General features: G+C 42.9%; 1 protein-coding gene across 3 annotated transcripts in view; it reads right to left on the bottom strand.

Moving 5' to 3' along the window:
- The window catches only part of THRAP3 (thyroid hormone receptor associated protein 3), a 67786-nt gene continuing 48021 nt past the window's right edge, over positions 319-20083 (bottom strand). For 2 of the 3 annotated variants that reach the window (XM_005678695.3, XM_005678697.3), the window contains 10 exons: positions 19560-19727; positions 14392-15297; positions 12129-12842; positions 11051-11223; positions 10229-10340; positions 8954-9038; positions 6663-6850; positions 4145-4340; positions 3556-3699; positions 319-1883 (listed from right to left, as the gene is read on the bottom strand). In XM_005678695.3, coding sequence (XP_005678752.1) covers positions 1662-1883; positions 3556-3699; positions 4145-4340; positions 6663-6850; positions 8954-9038; positions 10229-10340; positions 11051-11223; positions 12129-12842; positions 14392-15297; positions 19560-19696 — 2877 coding nt within the window. In that variant the 5' untranslated portion in view covers positions 19697-19727 and the 3' untranslated portion in view covers positions 319-1661. The remainder of the gene's footprint in view (positions 1884-3555; positions 3700-4144; positions 4341-6662; positions 6851-8953; positions 9039-10228; positions 10341-11050; positions 11224-12128; positions 12843-14391; positions 15298-19559; positions 19728-20083) is intronic. The other variant, XM_005678698.3, reaches the window with a different exon arrangement.

Genomic DNA, 20083 nt, shown 5'->3' with positions numbered 1-20083 from the left:
GCTTTGGAAGCCAAAGTCCTTGCTTACAATGACACCAGAGTGGAAAAATCTGGTTCTCCTAGGGTGTCTAAGGAACAGGATATGAAGCAAAATCACTGGAATGGGAATGAGGAGTTATTACCCAACACAGATTGGCTGAGGCTCCTCCCAGAACAATCTTGTGTGCAGCTGGAGGGGATGGGGCTGCAAGAGTCTGGGCCCAGCCCCGCAGACATTTCATCTTTCTGGTTCCCTGAAGTTGCTATGGGGGACATCCACCACCTGCCCCCACCACACCCACCCACACCCACTCAGGGTGACAATGACCAGAGCCATTTGCATCTGCCACTTCATTTATTTTTTTATTTGCAGGAGGAGTTGAAACAAATTTTAAGGGTATTTTCATTCCCCCCCCCAAACATGAATCATTCAAGTAAAACCAACTTAACTATAGAAATGTAGCAAAGTAAGGGGAAAGTAGCATAACAACCCAGGAGGCAAAGGTTGGGGGGGGAGAAGTGGGTGCAGTCCGCATATAACATATGCATAAATGCCATATGATTCACCTGCTCAGGACCGCCTCCCCAGAAGGCAAGCACAAGGACCAATTTTAAGAGGATGTTTTCCCCCCAAACATCGGAGAATGTTTCAACTTAAAGCTTAAGGTTTAAAAAAAAAAAAAAAGGGAAAAGAAAAAAACACAAAACAAAAAACCCCCACAAACCACCCAGCCATAACCACCTTCCTTAATCGATCATAGGAGTTTCTTTTCATTTTATAAAAAGATTAATAAAAAATATTGAAAAAATTATTTTCTCATCTTATATTTGTAAAGATAATAGAAGTCAGAAGTTTCTTAGAAAACAGACCAGAAACTGCCATCCAGTTTCCACCCCTGTTGCTGAGAGGATCAGCAGGACTAGAAAGTTTGGGATACTGGAGCTGCTGGTGGAGAAGGGGAAGCCCAGCCCACAAGAAATCAGAAAATACTGGGGGGAGGGGAGGTGCGCACATGGGGTGTGGTTAGGAGCAACACCACATGATACATGGCTGCGCAGAAAAGGGGAACACAAGGTGGTCAGAAAGGCCTTGAACTCCTCCTCGACATACAAAACCAAGTTTTACAAAGACCCACGCAGTTTGGTCCCAAACTGAGGTGAACACATCAATATTTATTCACATGCTTTGTTTTCTCTTTTAAGAATCAAAGTTGCCCAAATTAAATCTTTCTGCTAATGTTACTATATATGCCTAAAAAATAAAAAAGGGGGCTTTTAAAATAAGGATAAAGAGACTGAAAATCAAATTAGTCCTCAGCTCCAAATGAAATGAAATAAAGAATAAAACTGTTGGTTTCTAACAGGGAACAAACCAAAATCCAAGTTATCGCTCTGCCCTCCCTACCCCAGCCCCCACCCCACACACCAACAAGAAACAAGAAACACGTAGCTAAAGCCCAACATGGTGTGTTCTGCTCAAGAGCTGGGCCTCACCCCAGGCCAGCTGCCTCTGTCTGGTGGGACGCCAGGATGCTCTTCGGCAGTTGTAGGATACTTTGCATGGCTGGTGGGGGGTAGGGGTGGGATTTTCAGAATCTTCTTGAGGCTCCTCTGTTTAGCTCCTCACCAGCCGTCTCCCGGCGCCTCTCTCCCTCGGGCAGGGGCTCCCAGCAAGAGTGGCCGCTACTCAGTTGTCGGCTGTAAATTGTCCTTCTCTTCTCGGTTCTCTGTCCCACTCTCATCGTCTTCAATCTCCCCTTCCTCCCCACTGAACTTGTCATGGGCCCACTTGGGGCTGGTGCTGGATTTCCGGAACATGAACCGGCCTCGACCTCGAGGGAAGGCTCCTCGGCCCCGGCCCCGGCTCACCCACTTCTCACTGCCTTCGCCTTCACGGTCATCATGCTTAAAAGAAAAGGAAAACTGTCATCAATGCCAGAGTAAACAAGAGCAGCCTCTCCTCTGCACCTACCCAAATGTGACTTTCCCAAACGAACCTATGTCCTGTCCTCCTCCCTGTCCCCACTGGAAAAATGCTACTGATTCAGATCTAAGAGAATATTCAGTTCGGTTCCTTGAATTCTAAGGCAGTCGTTTAGGCATTGTCATGATGATGATGATAAAATCTTCAAAGACCTTTTCTTACATTATCTCATTTAATCTTCACATTTACCCTACCCTATCATTATCAACCCTCCACTATGCAGATGAGAAAACAGCCAGGGGAACTTTAAGTAACTCCATATTATTTAGAACACATTCTCTGGGGGCGGGGGGTGCCGCGCAGGTGTAAGCCAATCACCCCCAAACATGCAACTCTTTCTGATCCGAGTTGTCTGTAAGCTAAGAAGGAAGCAACACAGAACACACACACAGCTGGGAGTCTTATCCAGCTCTCCCAAGCCTCCCCTCAGCCAAGAATAGGCAGTGAGACCAAGGGCAAATGGCTCATGGTCTCAGACCAGTACTGGCAAAGGCAAGGCCAGAACCCAGCCTCCTGTCTCGTATCTTTCCTCCTTTCTCAGTTTTATGCAAGAAGGCAGTGTGGCAGAGTAGAAAAACAAACAAAACCTTTAACTCAATCCCTGTTCTGATGATCTCATGAGAAAGAAGGAGGGAACCAATGAAAGAATGAATGAGAAAGGATTTTGAAAAGTCACTGTTACCCCATCAGCCCCATGACTTCAGAGAATCTGAACCCTCCACCCACACAAGTAGTACCTGAGGCTCCTGAGGGGTTAGTTCAGCTAAAGGGCCAGCTGCTTTTTCACTAGCCTAAATGAATCTGGTTGGCAATGCTTCTTCAGGGACAGATAGGGTACGGCCTTTCATCCTTCCCCTAAACAGCCCCACTCCAGTACCTATCCTGGGCCCAGTCTAGCCAACATTTTCCTAGATAAAGGTTCAAGAGTCCTCTCAGAGTAGCTTCTAGAAGCCCCAGAAAAGTGAAGTTGGCTATGCACAGTGATTTACACAGCAACCTGCTTCCCAGCTTCCTATTTCCAGGCCAATCCTCATGGGTGATCAGACTCAGCAGCAAGATTACCTTGGTTATTACAACACTCAGTCACATCTGCTTGGACCTGAGCCTGCTGTTAACACAGCAAGGCAATAGAGCGCTCTCACTGGCCAAGTAATTCAGCCTATAAGAGCCCAGCTCCAGTGGTGTTTCATTCTGGAGACAGGTGCCCTCCCTCAAAAAGAGAACTGTCTTTCCTACCCATATTGTCCAAGGGCGTGACAAGGTGGAACTGCCGCCTCTGGGGAAGGTGATAGTTCTATCTCTTGTAAAGGCTAAAGGGAAGCTTAGGGTGCGTGCGCAGTAAAAACAGACAAAAAGGCAAGAGCAACCTTTCCTGCTTATCCTGGAATCCATAAACATCTCAGATAACACTTTCAAGGTCAGGACTGCCTCTCTAGAGAACAGTCATCTTGCCAGAACTCTACCAGCCCACAAGTACACACATAACCAGTGCCATACCTGCACACAGTTCTGGAAAAATCAATCAAAGCCTCACTGCCAGCTACTGTGTATGTCAAAGGCCCCTTTGCCCTTCCTGGTTATCCCAACACATACCAAGTAGTACTTCTTGCTTTTGGGTGTGTACTCGGGGTCCCATTCCTCCTCCCGGCTTCTCTTCTGAAAATCATTGTTGCTGCTGCTGTTGTTGTTACCAGAATAGTTGCCTCTGCCCCAGCCTCTTCCTCTGGCTCGAAACTGCTATGGCAATAAACGGGGAAAGGAACAAAGGGTCCATGTAAGGAATGGAGAAAAACAACTCCTTGTCTTCTATTCAAATACTTTTCTGCTGTCCTCTAGTCAATATGCTGGTTAACTGATTTTTACCTATTCCCTTTCTGTTTATCTCAAGTCTATAGCCCAGACAGGGGACAATGCCATAAGGGCCTTCCTACATACAGCAGGAGTTAAAACAAGTGAGGAATTTCAGACCAGAAGCCCTAAGAGGCTTTCTGGGTAAGTGATTATGAACAGGGGGGGAAAAAAAAATTAAAAATGGAAAGCCTGGGGAATGGGAAACCACAGATTCTAGGGTCTACTGACCTAATCACCTGTATCAAGGGCAACAAAATAAATGTTCTGATAAGCACATAATTAGAATCAGCAGGAGAAAGGGCTTAAAGAAAGGGCGGGGGCAGAGTCTTACAAAGGTTCCACGAGCTCTGCCTCCTCTCTCACTTGGGCCCACGAAGTCTTTGGTCCCCAGCCTTGACTTGTCGAAGCCCGTGGTGCTCTCCTCCCTCTCCTCGGGCTCTTCCGTGTACTCCTCTGCTTTGTAGGAGTGGGACGACTGGGAGGAGGACGACGACGACCTGGACCGGTCTCGCGCTCTCCGGTGCTTCCTGTGGACACACAAGCGGCCTCTGGGTACAGTCCTTGTCTACAGGCTCGTGAGTAAGGAGCACAGGGCAATCAAGAGTGTCTGTGATGAGAACACTGAAGACAACCCGAAAAACCAACTCACCCTCAACACACCCACCCAGGGAACTGGGGAGCTTCCTCCCAATTCTCTCAGCCATGTTCACTGACATATCTATGTCTGAGCCTGTGATAAACATGGGACACACACATACAGGAGGAGAGAGAAAACACAGTCCATGCATGGCCTCTGGAAGCTCAGTCTAATACGCGTGCATGAACTGGAAAGACAAAAGGAGACACACACTGTCATGAGAGCCAGAGAGGGTCTGGTGCTAGGCGAGTCTTTACATTACCATCTGTTTCAACTTTATGTTAGCTTTATTTCTCATGCAAGACTACGTCCTGTCTTGGGAGGCTGTTCTAAAGATCGAAAAAACAATGTGCTTAAACACTCTACACTGACACAGCACGCATATAGTAAATGGCAATTATGATTTCAGTACTATTTTCCCCATCTTAGAGACAGGAGGTACAGGTGACAGAACTAGGTAGATTTGGATTCAAACCTAGCACTAATTATACCAATACTCCACAAACCACTGTACTCTTCCCACTTTCCACTGCGCTCAAACAGGTTTAGGTCATTAAGCCTAGGATCTGGCGGAACTCTTCCTAGAGTTATTTCCCATCCGTCCCTTCATCTGGAGGAAATTACAGAGCAGGGGCAAATTAGACAGAGTAATACAGTGAGTCACTGTATACGTACTCGAGGTTGGGGCCAGTCCTGCCATGTGGTAGTGGAGGAGGGTATCAGCCACCTCTAAGGTGGCAGAACAGCCAGCTCCCAGGAGTACAGGACTTACAGGGAGAAGCCAGCCAAGTGTGTAACCTATCATTACCCTCCTCCATTATGAAAAGCACCTTGCCAACCCCCCACCCCCACAGCTACCCCAACCCCCAAACATTTGAGAAGATCAAAGACAAATGTTTGAATCCTACTGGCTCCAAGTTATTCTCATCGGATTCTTGTAACTCAAATGTTTGACTCCTAGAAATCAGCATTATTTCAAGAGATTTTCAAAAATAAGACTCCAAAAATCCTGATTTGAGTCCCAACACAGCCTTTTATTAGTTGTGTGATCCTGGTATGCAATTCTTCAATCATATGAGAAAGAGTTTTTGCATACAGTGAAAACAGTGGCAGAATTACCATTTTTCTTCTTGCCCCAATCACAAAATACTAGAGTTGCAAGAAACTTGATTAAGGTTACACAGCAAGTCAGAGGCAGTGGCATATGTCCCAGGGAAACAAATCAGGATCAATAATCCAAGTCCAGGCCTGAAAGGCCTGAAGGGTCCTACTCCCTTTCCACCAGAGAAGACTACTGTACACCAGCTTCCATTTCCTGTTGAGGATGATCAGATCCTCTATCTGTGGATAGCCCTGAAAGCTGTTAGGGCTCATAATGCATATGTTAACTGAGCGGAAGGGTAGACAAAGAAAAACAGAAGATATGAGCTTACTTTTCTTTCAAACAGGCAAAAGGGATAGTCTACTAACTGTCTCGCTTATTTCGAAGGATTGTTATCAAAAAATGGATATAAAAGTGCTTGCCAGCTAAAGTTCAGGAACACAAAGCAGTGCTGCTTCCCACAGGAAGGCGTGGGGTTTCAATTCTGCAACTTTTAATGCGCATGACTGAAAAGTCATGGAACGTTCAAAAGTGTAAATAGAGACAAGACCTTGGCATAAATGCTGCCTTATGAAGTTCAACAATGCTACCTTTGTTTAAAGAATATTTGGAACACCTCTCTTGGAAGTGCCTGTGAAACTAGTTTAAAAGGCATTTAAGATCAACAAGCTTGTCGTATCTAGTTCTGCCCTGTTTCTCTGGCCAGTTTTTACTTGAAAACAACTTTGAGCCATTTTAAAACATAAAATGTTTTAAAAATAAAATACTTTAAAATCTAACCTTCGCAAGATGATTTGTGATGAGAAAGGACATGTCAAAGAACATGTCCAAAACAAAAGCAAAAGAAATTCCCATGATTCTCCACACTGTCCCTATAGCCAAATCAACTGCCTGTCTCCCAGGAGGCCTCCTTTGGACAAGGATTATGTCCATTTTCATTCAAAAGTTCTATTTTTAATCTAGGGAACTTAACTGACAGTTAAAAGAAACTACGCAAAATCGTCCCTAATTGTTCTCCAGTGTGCACGGTCTGCCATAGAGCCTGATGAGGGGCAGACAAAGGAGTCCACTCAGGAGGCTGAATGAGGCAGCAGACAAGGGTTTACGTACTTCTGCTTCTTTGATCCTTTATGAGTTTTCTCTGTTTTCTCAGCTGATCGCTCCCTTGAGTGGCTTGAGTCTCGGGAATCCACTGATTCTCTTGATTTACCTCGTTTAAGATCTCTCTCTTTATGTTTTTTACGACGTTCAATATCAAGGCGGAGATCAACAGGATCATCTTTGTATTTTCCCTCAGCCTGCCAAGAGAAATCAAAATTAAGGTTTTTGGGATTCAGGACTACAAACTCAACCACCCCACAAACTGTGGTTTCTATTCCAATGGAGTGGTACAGAGGAAGCACTGGGAATGTGAGGCACCTCGCCCAACTCGGGAGGGATACAGGATGTTCCACCAAGTCACTTCATGAGGATCCCTAGAAAGCCCAAACCAATTCTCTAGAATAATGATGATAACCTTCTGCGTATGCTACATACATACACACACAAACACACACACACACAAACACACACACACACTTCACTATTTCCCTCTGTGGTCCAGCAATGACTTTGGCTAGCTGAAAAGCTGAGAAGGCCTAAATTAACTCTGGAAGGTGTTTGGTTAGGCTGGCTTAGGCTTAGTCACCAGCAGGAGTGGAAATGCTGTCATCATTCCCCTACCTACACTGTGGCAGCTACCCTGGACCTATCCTCTATTTGGAATTACCTCTCAGTACTGAGTCCAAGCCTTCCAAAATGTTATTTATATCAATTGATTTCTCTAGAGAAGGCATATCGAAAACTATAATAAAGAATTCATAAAGTTGACAATACCAAGTCAAAGTTTATTTTGAAAAGAAAAATGAGAAAACATTTTCTCACTAACTTTCTACAAGTGTAACCTATCACAGTATGTGGTGCACAGACAGAGTGAGCCCAGCAACAACAGCGGCCTCCTACCCTAAACTATCAGGCAAAGGGCTTTCAACAGCTCTTGAGAAACTCAGTGAAAGCAGAGGAGCAAGGTGTTTTCAGGCATATTATACACTAAGATTTGTCTCGTGGAAGCAAAACCTCCCTAGGGACTTCTCTGGCAGACCAGTGGTTAAGACTGTGCTTTCACTGCAGGGGGTGTGGGTCAAGCCCTGCTGGGGAACTAAGACCACACAAGCTGTGTGGTGCGACCAAAACACAAACAACCAACAACAAACCTCTCTAAAAAGAGGAAGGGATGAGCAGTTCACTCTGTATTAACATTCACTTACACAACTAAGCTTTTTGTTGAAATAATGAAGTTTTAATTAACAAGAATGGTAGGTGGTAACTTGGTTTATTTTATTGCATGCTTTTCTTTTGAGAAGGAAATGGGGCCTCTGCACCCTCCAAAGACCAAAAAAGAGAGCACTACAGCTGTAGTTCCCTTAGTGCACAGAGCATCTCTATGAATAGGCTTTGTGGGGCAGAGAGGATGACATTTCTCCCGATGTTTCAAAACCCTGTGTTTCACATGGTTAGTGCCAAGCTGGTGGGTACTTGGAGGAAAGGGGGAATGGGAGAGAAGACAGACTGTGCAAGAGTGCCTCTCATCACATTCAACCAACAAGACAAACCTATTTGGAAAACTTGAAAATTACTATTTTTAGAAACAGTTTCAGCAACATTGGAAGAGTCATCTCCATAGGAATTAAATTTCAATCTAATCTCTATAGGGTCCCTATGTGGGAACTGATGGTCAATAAATACTAAGATTTTTAAGAACCCAAATCTAGTACTTCTAGTAACAGACTGCACACAAGCTTTAATCTCTTAATAACAGTGTTTACGTGCACATCATTATACATGTAGCTGGGCTATCAAAGCAATGTTTAGCTTTAAAGTAACAGTAATCAACAGATGACAGATATGGCACAATGTTAGGAAAAAAATCTGGACTAGCCGCTTAAAACAGTCTATTCAGTTAAGATATGAAAACTTCACTCTCCTCTGACATGCATGTCTTTTTGAAATCATGGTTGGAAATAGCGCATGTATATAGTTGATTTGATAATACTTACAAGCAGAAAAATATCACAAAAAGTTTCTTCTCTCATCATGGGCACTTGTTCCAAAACTCCTCTCTTTTTTTTCTCAAGCTCACCTCAATAGACTTTGGGGTCATTTACCATATTCTAACCACTTCACAAAGGTTGTTGATACATTTAATAAAAATTAACCCTTTGTAGTTCATTTTTAGAATTATGCCCATCCTTAAAAGAAAAACACAAACTTAAGTAGAGAGTAATTTAAACAAACACATTTCTGACAAGTTCATGCCCAACGCACTCATTTTGTTGGAATTACTGATCAAAGCAACAGTTCACCTTGTAGCCAGGTTCCCGGGGACTTTTCATTTCGTCATGAGCCAAACCATGTTTTCTGAATGTACTGGGGGAAATGTCTATCCTCCTAAAATTATAAACACAAAAGTTGTTTAACACTCCATAGTGTGAATATAGCGTTTTAGTTCATAAGTGAAGTAGCAGAAACACAGGCATTCCTTTTTATTATACTTACCTTGTTTGTTTATATACTTACACTCTCCCATAGCAATGTATGCACAGGCACACACGCACATGTACACACACACACTTTCTCTCTCCCAACTTTCCAAACCCAAACAGAAGGAACTTCATATTCCACCCAGTACCGTACAGTCAAGAAAACAGACTCACCTATAGCCTTACTTATAATTTTAAATTCACATCGAGACTATCTATGCCCTGCTAACTTCAAAAAGCAGTTTTCACCTTGGGAACTGAAATATAATGGTCCATTATTCACCAATATGATAAAGTCTAAGTGAGAAACGAGTGCCTGGCGTGACACACATCCCCAAAGACCCTAAATCCAAGACTATCACAAACATGGTCCTCTTACCTACTGCAAAGGTTCAATCAAAGTTTAAGGCCAACTACATTTCTAGACAAAGTTCCTATTTGCTGAATAAATTCCCACAACCAGATGTTTAAACCTCTGGGCTTTTTAAACCCTTTGACATAATTCTGTAAGTTCTTCTATCTTCATCCCCCACTTGCTGCAGATTCTCCCAAAGGAAGAACCAATATATGAAATACATGGGATGCTTCAAGAAACATTTACTTTATATAAAGAAAGCTCACCGTGACCTTGGGTTATCATTTGCAAACTGCTCCTGCAACTCTCAAGAACACAAGGGTTCTTTTAAATCAAAAAGGGCTGTTTTGCTCAGGCCCAAAAGGAGAAACATGGTAATCAAAGCACGCCCTTTCCACTACAAATCACTACTATCCTAGACTATGGAGAGCGTTACCTTAAATTCTGCTATTATACCTAACAAGTGGCAAAAACAAGACAAGTTTATTCTCTGGTGAGCAGTCTTTTGGGCTTCCCTCATAGCTCAGTTGGTAAGGAATCCACCTGCAATGCTGGAGACCCCAGTTCAATCCCTGGGTTGGGAAGATCCCCTGGAGAAGGGAAAGGCTACCCATTTCAGTATTCTGGCCTGGAGAATTCCAAGGACTGTAGAGTCCATGAGGTCACAAAGAGTCAGACACAACTGAGCGATTCTCCTTGAGCAGTCTTTTATGATCACCTCCAGTGTAGGCCAAGGTCCTCACCTGTGAATCTCTGGGCTTTTCTTGTTTTTAGCTGCCTCCTGTTCACTTCCTCTCTTTAGATATTTAGTAAAGCGTTCATGCAATGTCATTCCGGAGGACCCAAAGTGATGCTCTGTGGGGAATCAAAGAAAAATATGTCAGGCTGTTAAAGGGAGACCCAACATTCAAATCCCTCTGCATGGATGAAACTGCAGCCACAGATATGTGAATGAACTGGCCAAATCTATATAACAAACATACTGTGAAAAGTAAGGAAAATTAGCTGGTTCAGAGACAATCCAATGTTAAGCACTGGATTGCCATGGTAGGACACGGATACAAAGTACTATTCTATGTATTAAGAGCACCAACTCCCCCTAAGTTCCAGTTTCAGATCAAACTGTAACTGGCCCAAACCCAGCTTCTAGATCACATTCCTCAGTCTGTCCACCTCCATTTGCCCAGAAGATGGCAGAATAATGTGGGACAAGTTCTATAAGATGCTGCTAGAGGTATCTACGTATTAAGGCAGGACAAATCAGATGGGCTGGGAAAGCCACTTTCCATACTCCCCCTTTTCAAGCAATTTAAATCTTCACATGAAGGATTTCACCTAGCCTCAGGATCCCAGGTTATTACTAGTACTTTCACAATGTTCAGCTTTCTGATCAGAACATGGAAATTTATCCCTAGGAGACATTTCCTTCAAACCAGCCCCTAGGTTTAAAGGCCCTATCGATGAGATAAAGGTCCCCAACAGACTCCCTCATGTCTCATCCTTCTGCTTGTTAGGAAGCTAAGCATGTAGAAACGGAACCTGAGCAGGCTGGGGTCAGGACTCACCTTTAACATGGTGAACGATGGTCACTATATGCTGGGCAAACAGCTCTGAGGGGCTCCGCTGAGACTGAGCTGACTGTATGTGCTGGAAAATGGATCGAAATTCCTGCTCCTTTTTGTTGCTATGAACTAGATCCCGACAAAGCTTTCGTTCCTGAGCCAATAAGCCACTGGGTCTGAAAAATAAACACAGGGTGGCCCAATGTAATAAGATACATAGAAAGTCAGAACATTTAAGCCCTAAAAATGCAAGCATACTTTTGAGAGAAGTGAATTTATCTGCAAAGTTCCTTTTTAAATTCCTAGCAAAGTACAAAGAACCTCAAGGCACGTAACTGTGGAAAAAGGCATTTCATCCCTTGGAGTTTACTAGAAACAAATGGGCAGGATGAAGGATTAAACCTCAGTGATTCTGTTCTGGAGGTGGTGGTGGTGGTGGTGGTGGGGTGGTCTCTGCTGATTTTAACGCATGACAAACAGTAAGGAATCTTACAGGGCCACTCAGTAAAGTGACACAATGCAGCAAGAGTGGGATGTAGCTAGACTGCTCAGCAGACTTCCAACTGGCTGTGCAACTTTCACACCAGGTGAAAAGCAGCCTGGGCCTCACAACTCTTTCCTGAAGTTCTCAAACCCTGCACCCCAGCCCCAACTTTCAAACCATTATATTATTTGATGAAGGCCTGATGTAATACACATTGTGACTTAGCTAAGAATGAAAAAATGGATCCTGCATGGCTCCACAGGCAAAGACACCCTCAGCACATTAGGAAGACAACGGACAGGAGTGGAATGGGGAGAGGGTGTACGATGTGATGAATGCAGTGCAGGAGAGAAGCAGAGGCGACCCAGCACCAAGACAGACAGCCACTCCAGACTAAAGACGCTTCGCGACACTGCCCTGAACACGCGATTACTCTGTGATGCACACTTCTCCCACGAAAACAGGGAGACACAAGAGTATTCACATTGAAAATGAGACAGTGGGAGAAATACAAGAGGGGTTTGTCCTCGTTCTAGAACAACCTTATGGAGAGAGGTTAGGCTAAAGCCCTGAGGATCAAGATAGACTACATCTCACCTTGCAAGGTCCTCATCAAAAGAGTCCATCCGGACATTGACTTGGGCCTCTCGGGTGATGGAAAAGGAAGACTTCCCTGTGGAAAAGTCTCCTTTGGCTCCTAGCTTCTCTCGGCTCTCAGAAGTCTTTCTTGGGGGAGGCGAAGAGCTCTTCTCCTGGACTGCTTTGTATGCAGTCACTCGGAAATTCTTTTCAGGCACAAATCCCCTGTGCCCACTTTCGCTTCTCTTGGATCCTCCTCGCTCCTCCTTTTTGGATCTCTCTGAAAAGGATTCCTCCTCCAACTCCTCCGTCTTTCTCTGCTTTTCCTTCCCTGGAGGTGCGTACACCAGGCCCTCCCATTTGCCTGACTTCTCCTCCTCCTGGTTTTTGCTTGCACCTGCTATGACTTTCGACATGAATTTGGGTTCATCATCAAACTCAGATTCCTTCCTTCCTTTAGCCTTGTCTTTATCTTGATCATCCATCTCCTCCTTGTGGAAGTCAGCCATCTTCTTCTCAAAGTCATCTCGAAGCTTATACCTTTTGGGAGACTGGCTACCCCGAAAAGGCTTCTCAGTATCAGTTTTGGGAGCAAATGAATCAGATTTCATTTTTGTATCACCCAATCCCGCATCAGAGAAGCTCCCTTTCTCTTTCATTTTCTCTTTGTCAGTATTTGTTTGTTTCTGTTCCTTATCTTTTCCATTTTCTGTCTTCTGTTCATCTAGATACCTAGTTATGAAAACACAAGGGAGACACACAAGAAACTTAAACAACCTGATCCAAAAAAAAAACAGCACCATATGGTCTTAGGTTTTTTACTCTCTAACAAGCATGACTTGTGGATTCCAGTGTTGCCAAAGGTGTCTTAATTACTTTTTTGGTAATTTCTGAAAAACTGCTCTTTACAGGTTTATGAACTTACCATTTAAAAGATAAATAAATGTTCTGTGGAGTTGTATATTACAAAAACAAGCAAAAAGAAAATAGCAAAGGCAATTTTTAGGATACTGAAAAACAAAAACCTACTTACCTGTAAGCGGTCTAGGAAAAAAAAAATTAAGGTCTTATCCAACCTTCACTCAAGTCACTTAAAATCTGCTTTCAGCAAAGTTAACATAGAATGTTCAACCTTGGACTGTTTTGCTTTTATACAACTCACATTTGGAAATACAAGTCTCAAAAGAGACTTCAAATTTGCTTCAAGTCACCTAGAAGACCTAAGTATGAAATATACTGTGAACACAAATAAAAACAAAATACATGTTAATTGGGGGAGGGGGCAAAATTCATCCCACTCAATTCTTATGGAAAAGCAGAGTTCATGCCCAAGTGTTCTAATAAGATTCACAGTCCTGGCAAGGAACAAAACCTGTATTTTAAAGCAGACTTACTGAAGGCTGGGAAGTACAGGTTCTGAACATCTTATCTGTACCATTTATGGAAAAAGTCTAATCAAATTACAGTTGCATTAATATGGCAAAAAAAAAAAAAAAAGAACCAAAAAAGGAACCAAAGGGACAGCAGGGCATCAAAGAAAAAGCTAATAAGAGAAAAAGGGGGAGTTGGGGGCAGGAGGGGCACCTGCTCCGTAGGTCCCTCTTGACAACGTGGTCCCAATGCAACCTCCCTGTTACGTTTTTGCCATCCCAATGCATACAACCACACAAAACAAAGACTCGTGCTCCAACTCACCGTGTCCCTCAGGGTAGAAAAACAGAAGCGCTATTATGTCCTCTCCTAACATGCAGCCTGCTTGGCTTCTACTGGAACATACACCCACCTTGTGCTTTTATAACAAGGTCTTCCTGGACTAAGCCTTGGACTTTCCCATTCTGCCCAGTCTCCTCAACTGCAGGGTGGGAGGGTGCAGCTCTTCACCATGATGGGCGGGTGCAGATCGATCATAGGAGATGGTGGATCTTAGAGGGTCTAACAGCGCCAATAGCCATTCATTTTGGTAAAGACCACATTTTTTTGATAGCTGACCCACAAATCTCTACTGTTCTCTGGCTTACACTGGTAGAATCCAAGGCAAACTTTAAATGTGAAAACATCATTGCAGAGTAATCTAGAATTTGTGCTGCAATACAAATTCAGGAAGGTAGGAAAACCAGAGTTAAGCTAAAGGTTTCCTTGGATGATGCTTTCAAACTGGCGAAATGAAACTTTAGGAAATGGGAATTACCTTATTACTATTAATCAGAGCTCTAAGGATCACATTACAACTAAATTGCCAGCTGGTGAGATAAAAACAGAAAGGGGAAAATGAGGTACTTGCCTCTTTGTATAAGCTGCTCCTCCTGGAGCACCAGCCTCCTCCTTCTGAGATGAGCCATATGTTGAGCCAGTGGCTGGTGGACTCTTACCCACAGGACTCTTTTTGGATGGGCTCAAGGACCCTGAGCCATGGTCAAACTGACCTTGGTGAGTCCCACCCTGGTACCCAGCACCACTCTGCAGAGTTGAGCCCATCTGGGATGTGCTGGAAAGTGGAGGGCTAGGTTTTGGCACAGGGCTAGGACGAGGTGATCGCCGCCTCACCACCACAGACTGGAGGGGGCTTTTGAGAGCTGGGCTTCGCTCCCGGGGACTCAGCTCAGACACCCCTGAGGCCCGTGATGCAGAACCAGCACTGTATGTGGTGGCATCTGGCCACGGCTTTGAGCTCTCAGATGCTTTTGGGTCTTGAGAGGTGCCTCCAGAGAATGGCTGCTCCTTGGCCTCATCTCCCTGGTTATCACCAGCAGCCTGGGACGGCCGGCTATCCTTAGAAGAGGACTTTTTCTCCTTCGCAGACTTGCGCTTAGAAGATTCAACTCGGCTGTGGTTGGAGGAAGAGCGAGAGGACGAGGAACGCCTTGACCTATCAGAGGAAGACTTATCGGAGTTTCTGGAGTGGCTCCTGGACCTTGGTGATGGGGACCTTCTCTTTGGAGACCGGGATCGGGAACGGCCCCGACGAGGACTGTATGCTTGCCGGTAATTCTGCCAATTTGAGCGGTAGTTTCCATAGCCTCCTCGGTTATACTGGCCCCATGGATAAAAGCCTCTGTTGCGCCCACGGAAATAATAGGGCCTTCTATAGCCTCTGTTGTGACCCCGGAAATCTCGATTCTGATATACTCTTGGGTGATTTCTCTCTCTGTTATGAGCTGGAGAATATGATCTGGAACGAGACCTAGAACTGAAAGAGGGGCAGGGGACAGAAGAAAAGTTTGAATTTTTGACACAAGCATTTTTATTCAAGAAAAACCTGCCAACAAAGAGGTAAAGCCCTACTCTTATGTATCATTTATTTTCAAACAAAAGGTACAAACTTAAATAGTTAATCCTACTCTTATGGCCACATTAAGTACAAAAATTAAAAAATCACTTTAACAAACCAGACACTGAGATGACTCATTAATGCTACTGTAGCACATTCTACATGGCGATATATTTCTACAGTGACTGAGGGAATATAAAAATGCTCTCAATGTACTAAACATTTTAATATAGTATACTAATTAGTTTCACAGGCGCAGAGGATTTTACAGATACGTCCCCACATCACTGGAGGAGAGGACGAACTGCAAGTTGTGGTACCCAGAGAGTTAAGTCTTCAGGTCCCCTGACCTCACTCGGTTTATTCCCTATCCCACCCACCTCTGTCTGTGCAGGGCTAATTTCTTGGCTTCCACCAAGATTTGGGTTTGTGAAATACAGCTGCGACATGTCTAAACCAAAGAACACTTAAATAGGGACTGAGAGAATGCATCTGTTCAAAGCTTAAAAAAAATTTCAACTGCAAATCAGATCAACAAACCAAGCAAATATTGTTGTTTTTTTAAACTGGGAATCTGGAAATGGTCTCACTCTCTAGAAGGTCAAGTTTCTATGGCTGAACTACAAGGTCTTCCATAGGTGCCACAAGAGGGCACCATCTGACCATACCACACCCAAGCACACAACATGGCAGCCAAGAGACTACAAACACCCCCACACCTGCATATCTGTCAGGCCAGTGCTCTTCCTCATTTAACAATACAGAACTCTGAGTTAGCAAAGGCCCATTTCCAGAACTATAGGGACTGAACAGTCATCTAACTCTGTAAAAATAACATGTTCACTATTAAGTGGATTTCTGGAACAGGCTCTGTCCACTCCATGCATCAACCTGATATTGCAGTACCTCCAGGAACTGGGGTGGGATGATATTAGACATTTACAAATGCCAGACCTATCGATGACAAGGAGGTCTGTTTCCATCAAAAAGCCAAAAGCTGTACTTGCTGGTATAGGAATTTACTGGGCTTCTTCAATACCACTTATTGTGTCAACTATAATATAGAGCATTAATTGGTCACTACTCCTAAGTATTAACAGTTACCTAGAAATACGTAAAATTAATAGAAAACTCCCCCCCAATTTTCTTTATATACAGAATAAAAACCCTTCAGTTCATAAGCAGGCCTTCTCATATCAGACCTAATTGGAACCATACCTTTTTATCTGTTTGCTTGTAAGTTTTATAAATAACTCCACTTAGCAATGTGACAGGTTTTAACAACCAGTAATGTGACAGGTTTTAACAACTAAATAAAATGTTATGTTTAGAAAGAAACTTGGAAGATAAAATAGGATTGGTTTTCCACTACCCATTGTGTTCAGGTTCTTTATCTACCCCAAGAACAAGACCTGGTAAAGATGCAGCAAACTGCTGGCTGTTAATGGTTGCTATTTAAGTATGATTAAAAAAAAAAAAAAAACTTACCTTTCACAATTTTCATTCGAAAACAGTAACAATACAAGAAAGAAGAAGGGAGAAGCAGACGCGGCTATGAAACTGAATATGACCCGATTTAAGGCTATACTTGAGGTAGGTGATGACCACCAGCACTGAGGAGGGTTTAATTCATGCTCCCATCCTCACAGGCTACTGCTGCTTCTGTCACCAATTATTAGTGAGGGCCCTGCGGCACACTGCATCCAAAACCCGCAGTCACTGCACAGATGCAGGAACATGAGTCTCTGCAGATTGCAAATGAAGTTATTTAGAAGTCACTTAAAAGGATACAGTCTGTGAAATATAAGGAAACAACCAATTTTCTCCAGTTCTGTAGAACTCAGCAGTTAAGTTAAATTAAAGACATGGTTTCTCAAACTCTCTGGATAGTATACTTTCCTTATAGGAGAGGGGAAACAAAAGAAAAACATGAAACAGATAAGCCAGAAATAAAAACTGAACATCCAGTGGCAAATTTATCTGTTTCTAAAAAACAGAAAAGTCAGACTAGAATTAAATATAAAAACATTTTTCTAGTAAAGATATTCCTCCAAAATAATCTTCCAGGCATCAAGACAGCACATAGAGTGGCTCCAGACCTACCCCAAAACATACTGCCTGCCTAAGATATCTTTCCCTCATTTACCAAGTTGATGGCCATGCCAAATGATATGTGCAATAAGGAGATGCGATCTGTCCAGAAAACCAGTTATCACCAATACTGCAGAGTTGGTGAGCATTCTTCATTTTGGTTTATGTCAGTTCAATTCTTTCTCTCAGTTTCAGTTGTACAGACTCTTCTTTTTGGACCAATTACTTAGTCTCCATTTATTAAATTAACTTTTAAAATTACCTGTAGAACCAAATGAGCTAAAACTGAGTTAAACAGTCCAGATCAAAAGAATCTGGGTGTAAGGTGGAGTTCACTAGCAGTCCCTGCTTAGTCTTATGGCCTTGTTAGCAACTTCCTGAGGTAAATATATTCAGTGGATTTCCCCTCTTTCTTGGGGGGTAGGGGGGCAGTGTAAGAAAATGCGATGGAACTTTACTTTTAGAGATTCTAACACAATTAGGCAACAGACACTCTATCTAGCACAAAGCCTGATATAATAAAAGTATGTGCCCAAGAAATATGGGAGAGAAAAACAAAGCTAAGACTGCTGCTGCTGCTGCTAAGTCGCTTCAGTCGTGTCCGACTCTGTGTGACCCCAGAGACGGCAGCCCACCAGGCTCCCCTGTCCCTGGGATTCTCCAGGCACGAACACTGGAATAGGTTGCCATTTCCTTCTCCAATGCATAAAAGTAAAAAGTGAAAGTGAAGTCGCTCAGTCGTGTCAGACTCTTAGCGCCCCATGGACTGCAGCCTACCAGGCTCCTCCGTCCATGGGATTTTCCAGGCAAGAGTACTGGAGTGGGGTGCCATTGCCTTCTCCAAAGCTAAGACTGGTGACCCTCAAAACATAATGCTATTATTATTTTTTTAATGGAGGGTTTCTTTTGAAGGAGAGACCCAGAGTTTGAAACTTCCTACTCTACACTATATGGAAGTCATCACGTTTGCACACCTACTTTTTGTTCAATCTCTACTCTGAAATTAATTTTCAAACAGGCTTCTCAGAGATTCCATTTAAGAATTAACTTGTTCTCATTGGGAAGGTGAGGGTAGGGGAGAATCCTACCAATCTGAGGACATTCATCTAAAATAATCAGCAGGGGCTCCAAGTGGGAAAACTGAGAATCATGTCCTTGCCTATTGCAACTCTGACAAAAAGAATGATTTTGGTGTTTAAATATTTAAATGATCAATATTTCTCTAACACACATATAGAAACTTACATTTATTAAAAGGTTCTTACCCACTCACAAAATAAAATTAAGTTTTAAAGAATGAAAAATAGCCCGTAGAGGATTCATGTTGATGTGTGGCAGAACCAATACAATATTGTAAAGTAATTAGCCTTCAATTAAAATAAGTAAATTCAAATTTAAAAAAAAAAGACGCTGGAAGTTTGGCACCCTATTCCAAGACACAGCTGAAATAAGGAAATAATCCAACTAAAGGTGTAGAAATTAATTAAAGTATATTGGTGATAAATTCAAAAGAAGTATTTGCACATTTAGTCAGGCAAAATGATGCCTACAATAGTGACTTTTAGGTAGTTTTAAGATGAGTTTTACTAAATAGATGCAGCTTGTTAGTAAGTGGCATATCAGGCGTATGTAAGTGACTACTGATTAGTTTTTTTAAGGTTTATTTTAGTGGGTTATGCTTTCTTTTTCTTGCAATGTTGATTGTACTATTACTCTTCTTAGCTATCTTTTCTTTGCTAATGATGCAACTAAACTTTGGCCCAAGCCTCCAAAAATACTTCAGTGAAAAACAATCTGGTACAGAGATGTGAAGCAAGTAGCTTTAAAAAAATATTCTTTCTTTCAAAGTAGAGGAAAAACAGTATCTGTTGGCAGGAAAGAAAAGGAATTAGGCAAACAGCATGGCAATCAAAGCTGATTTACAGTTGTAGTGTTTTGAAGAGACCTGGAATATCTTACAGCCCAACATTTCACCTCAAACTAATGCCCTACCTCCACTTGACACTCACAGAAAGAGTCTAACAAAAGATCTTCAGAGACTCGCACGGACAAACCAATGATGATCTCATTATACAGTCATACCCCCTTACCTCAGCCTGCGCTTCCTTGAACGAGAGACAGAGCGACTTCGGGATCGAGACTTCGAAAACGAACGAGAACGAGATCTTGATGCAGATCTTGATCGAGAAGAGCGAGATCCAGACTTAGATTTGTTTGTTTTTGACATCTCTGAAGAAAGGGTCACTTTTCAATTATACCTAAGAATCAAACAAATGAGTGAGCCTCTTTGCAAACCCAAATTTCTGTGAACACTTAGAAACAAAAAAGATGAAATGACTGCTTTAGAGAGGAGGGAGAGGGTGAGATGTATGGAGTAACATGGAAATTTATAATACCATATGTAAAATAGATAGCCAATGGTAATCTGCTATATGACTCATGGAACTCAAACAGGGACTCAGTGATAATCTTCTAGAAGGGTGGGAGAGGGAGGGAGATGGGAAGGAGGTTCAGGATGGAGGGGACACGGGTGTACCAATGGCTAATTCTTATTATTTCCCTACTTCCTGGACCTTGAAGCCATGAGGCATATCCTTAATATTTAATTCAAACG

Source organism: Capra hircus, chromosome 3 (assembly GCF_001704415.2).
Source record: "Capra hircus breed San Clemente chromosome 3, ASM170441v1, whole genome shotgun sequence".
NCBI classification, from domain to species: Eukaryota; Metazoa; Chordata; class Mammalia; order Artiodactyla; family Bovidae; genus Capra; species Capra hircus.
The sequence above is the reverse complement of the archived record's forward strand: the minus strand, read 5'-3'. Positions and strand labels throughout refer to the sequence as shown.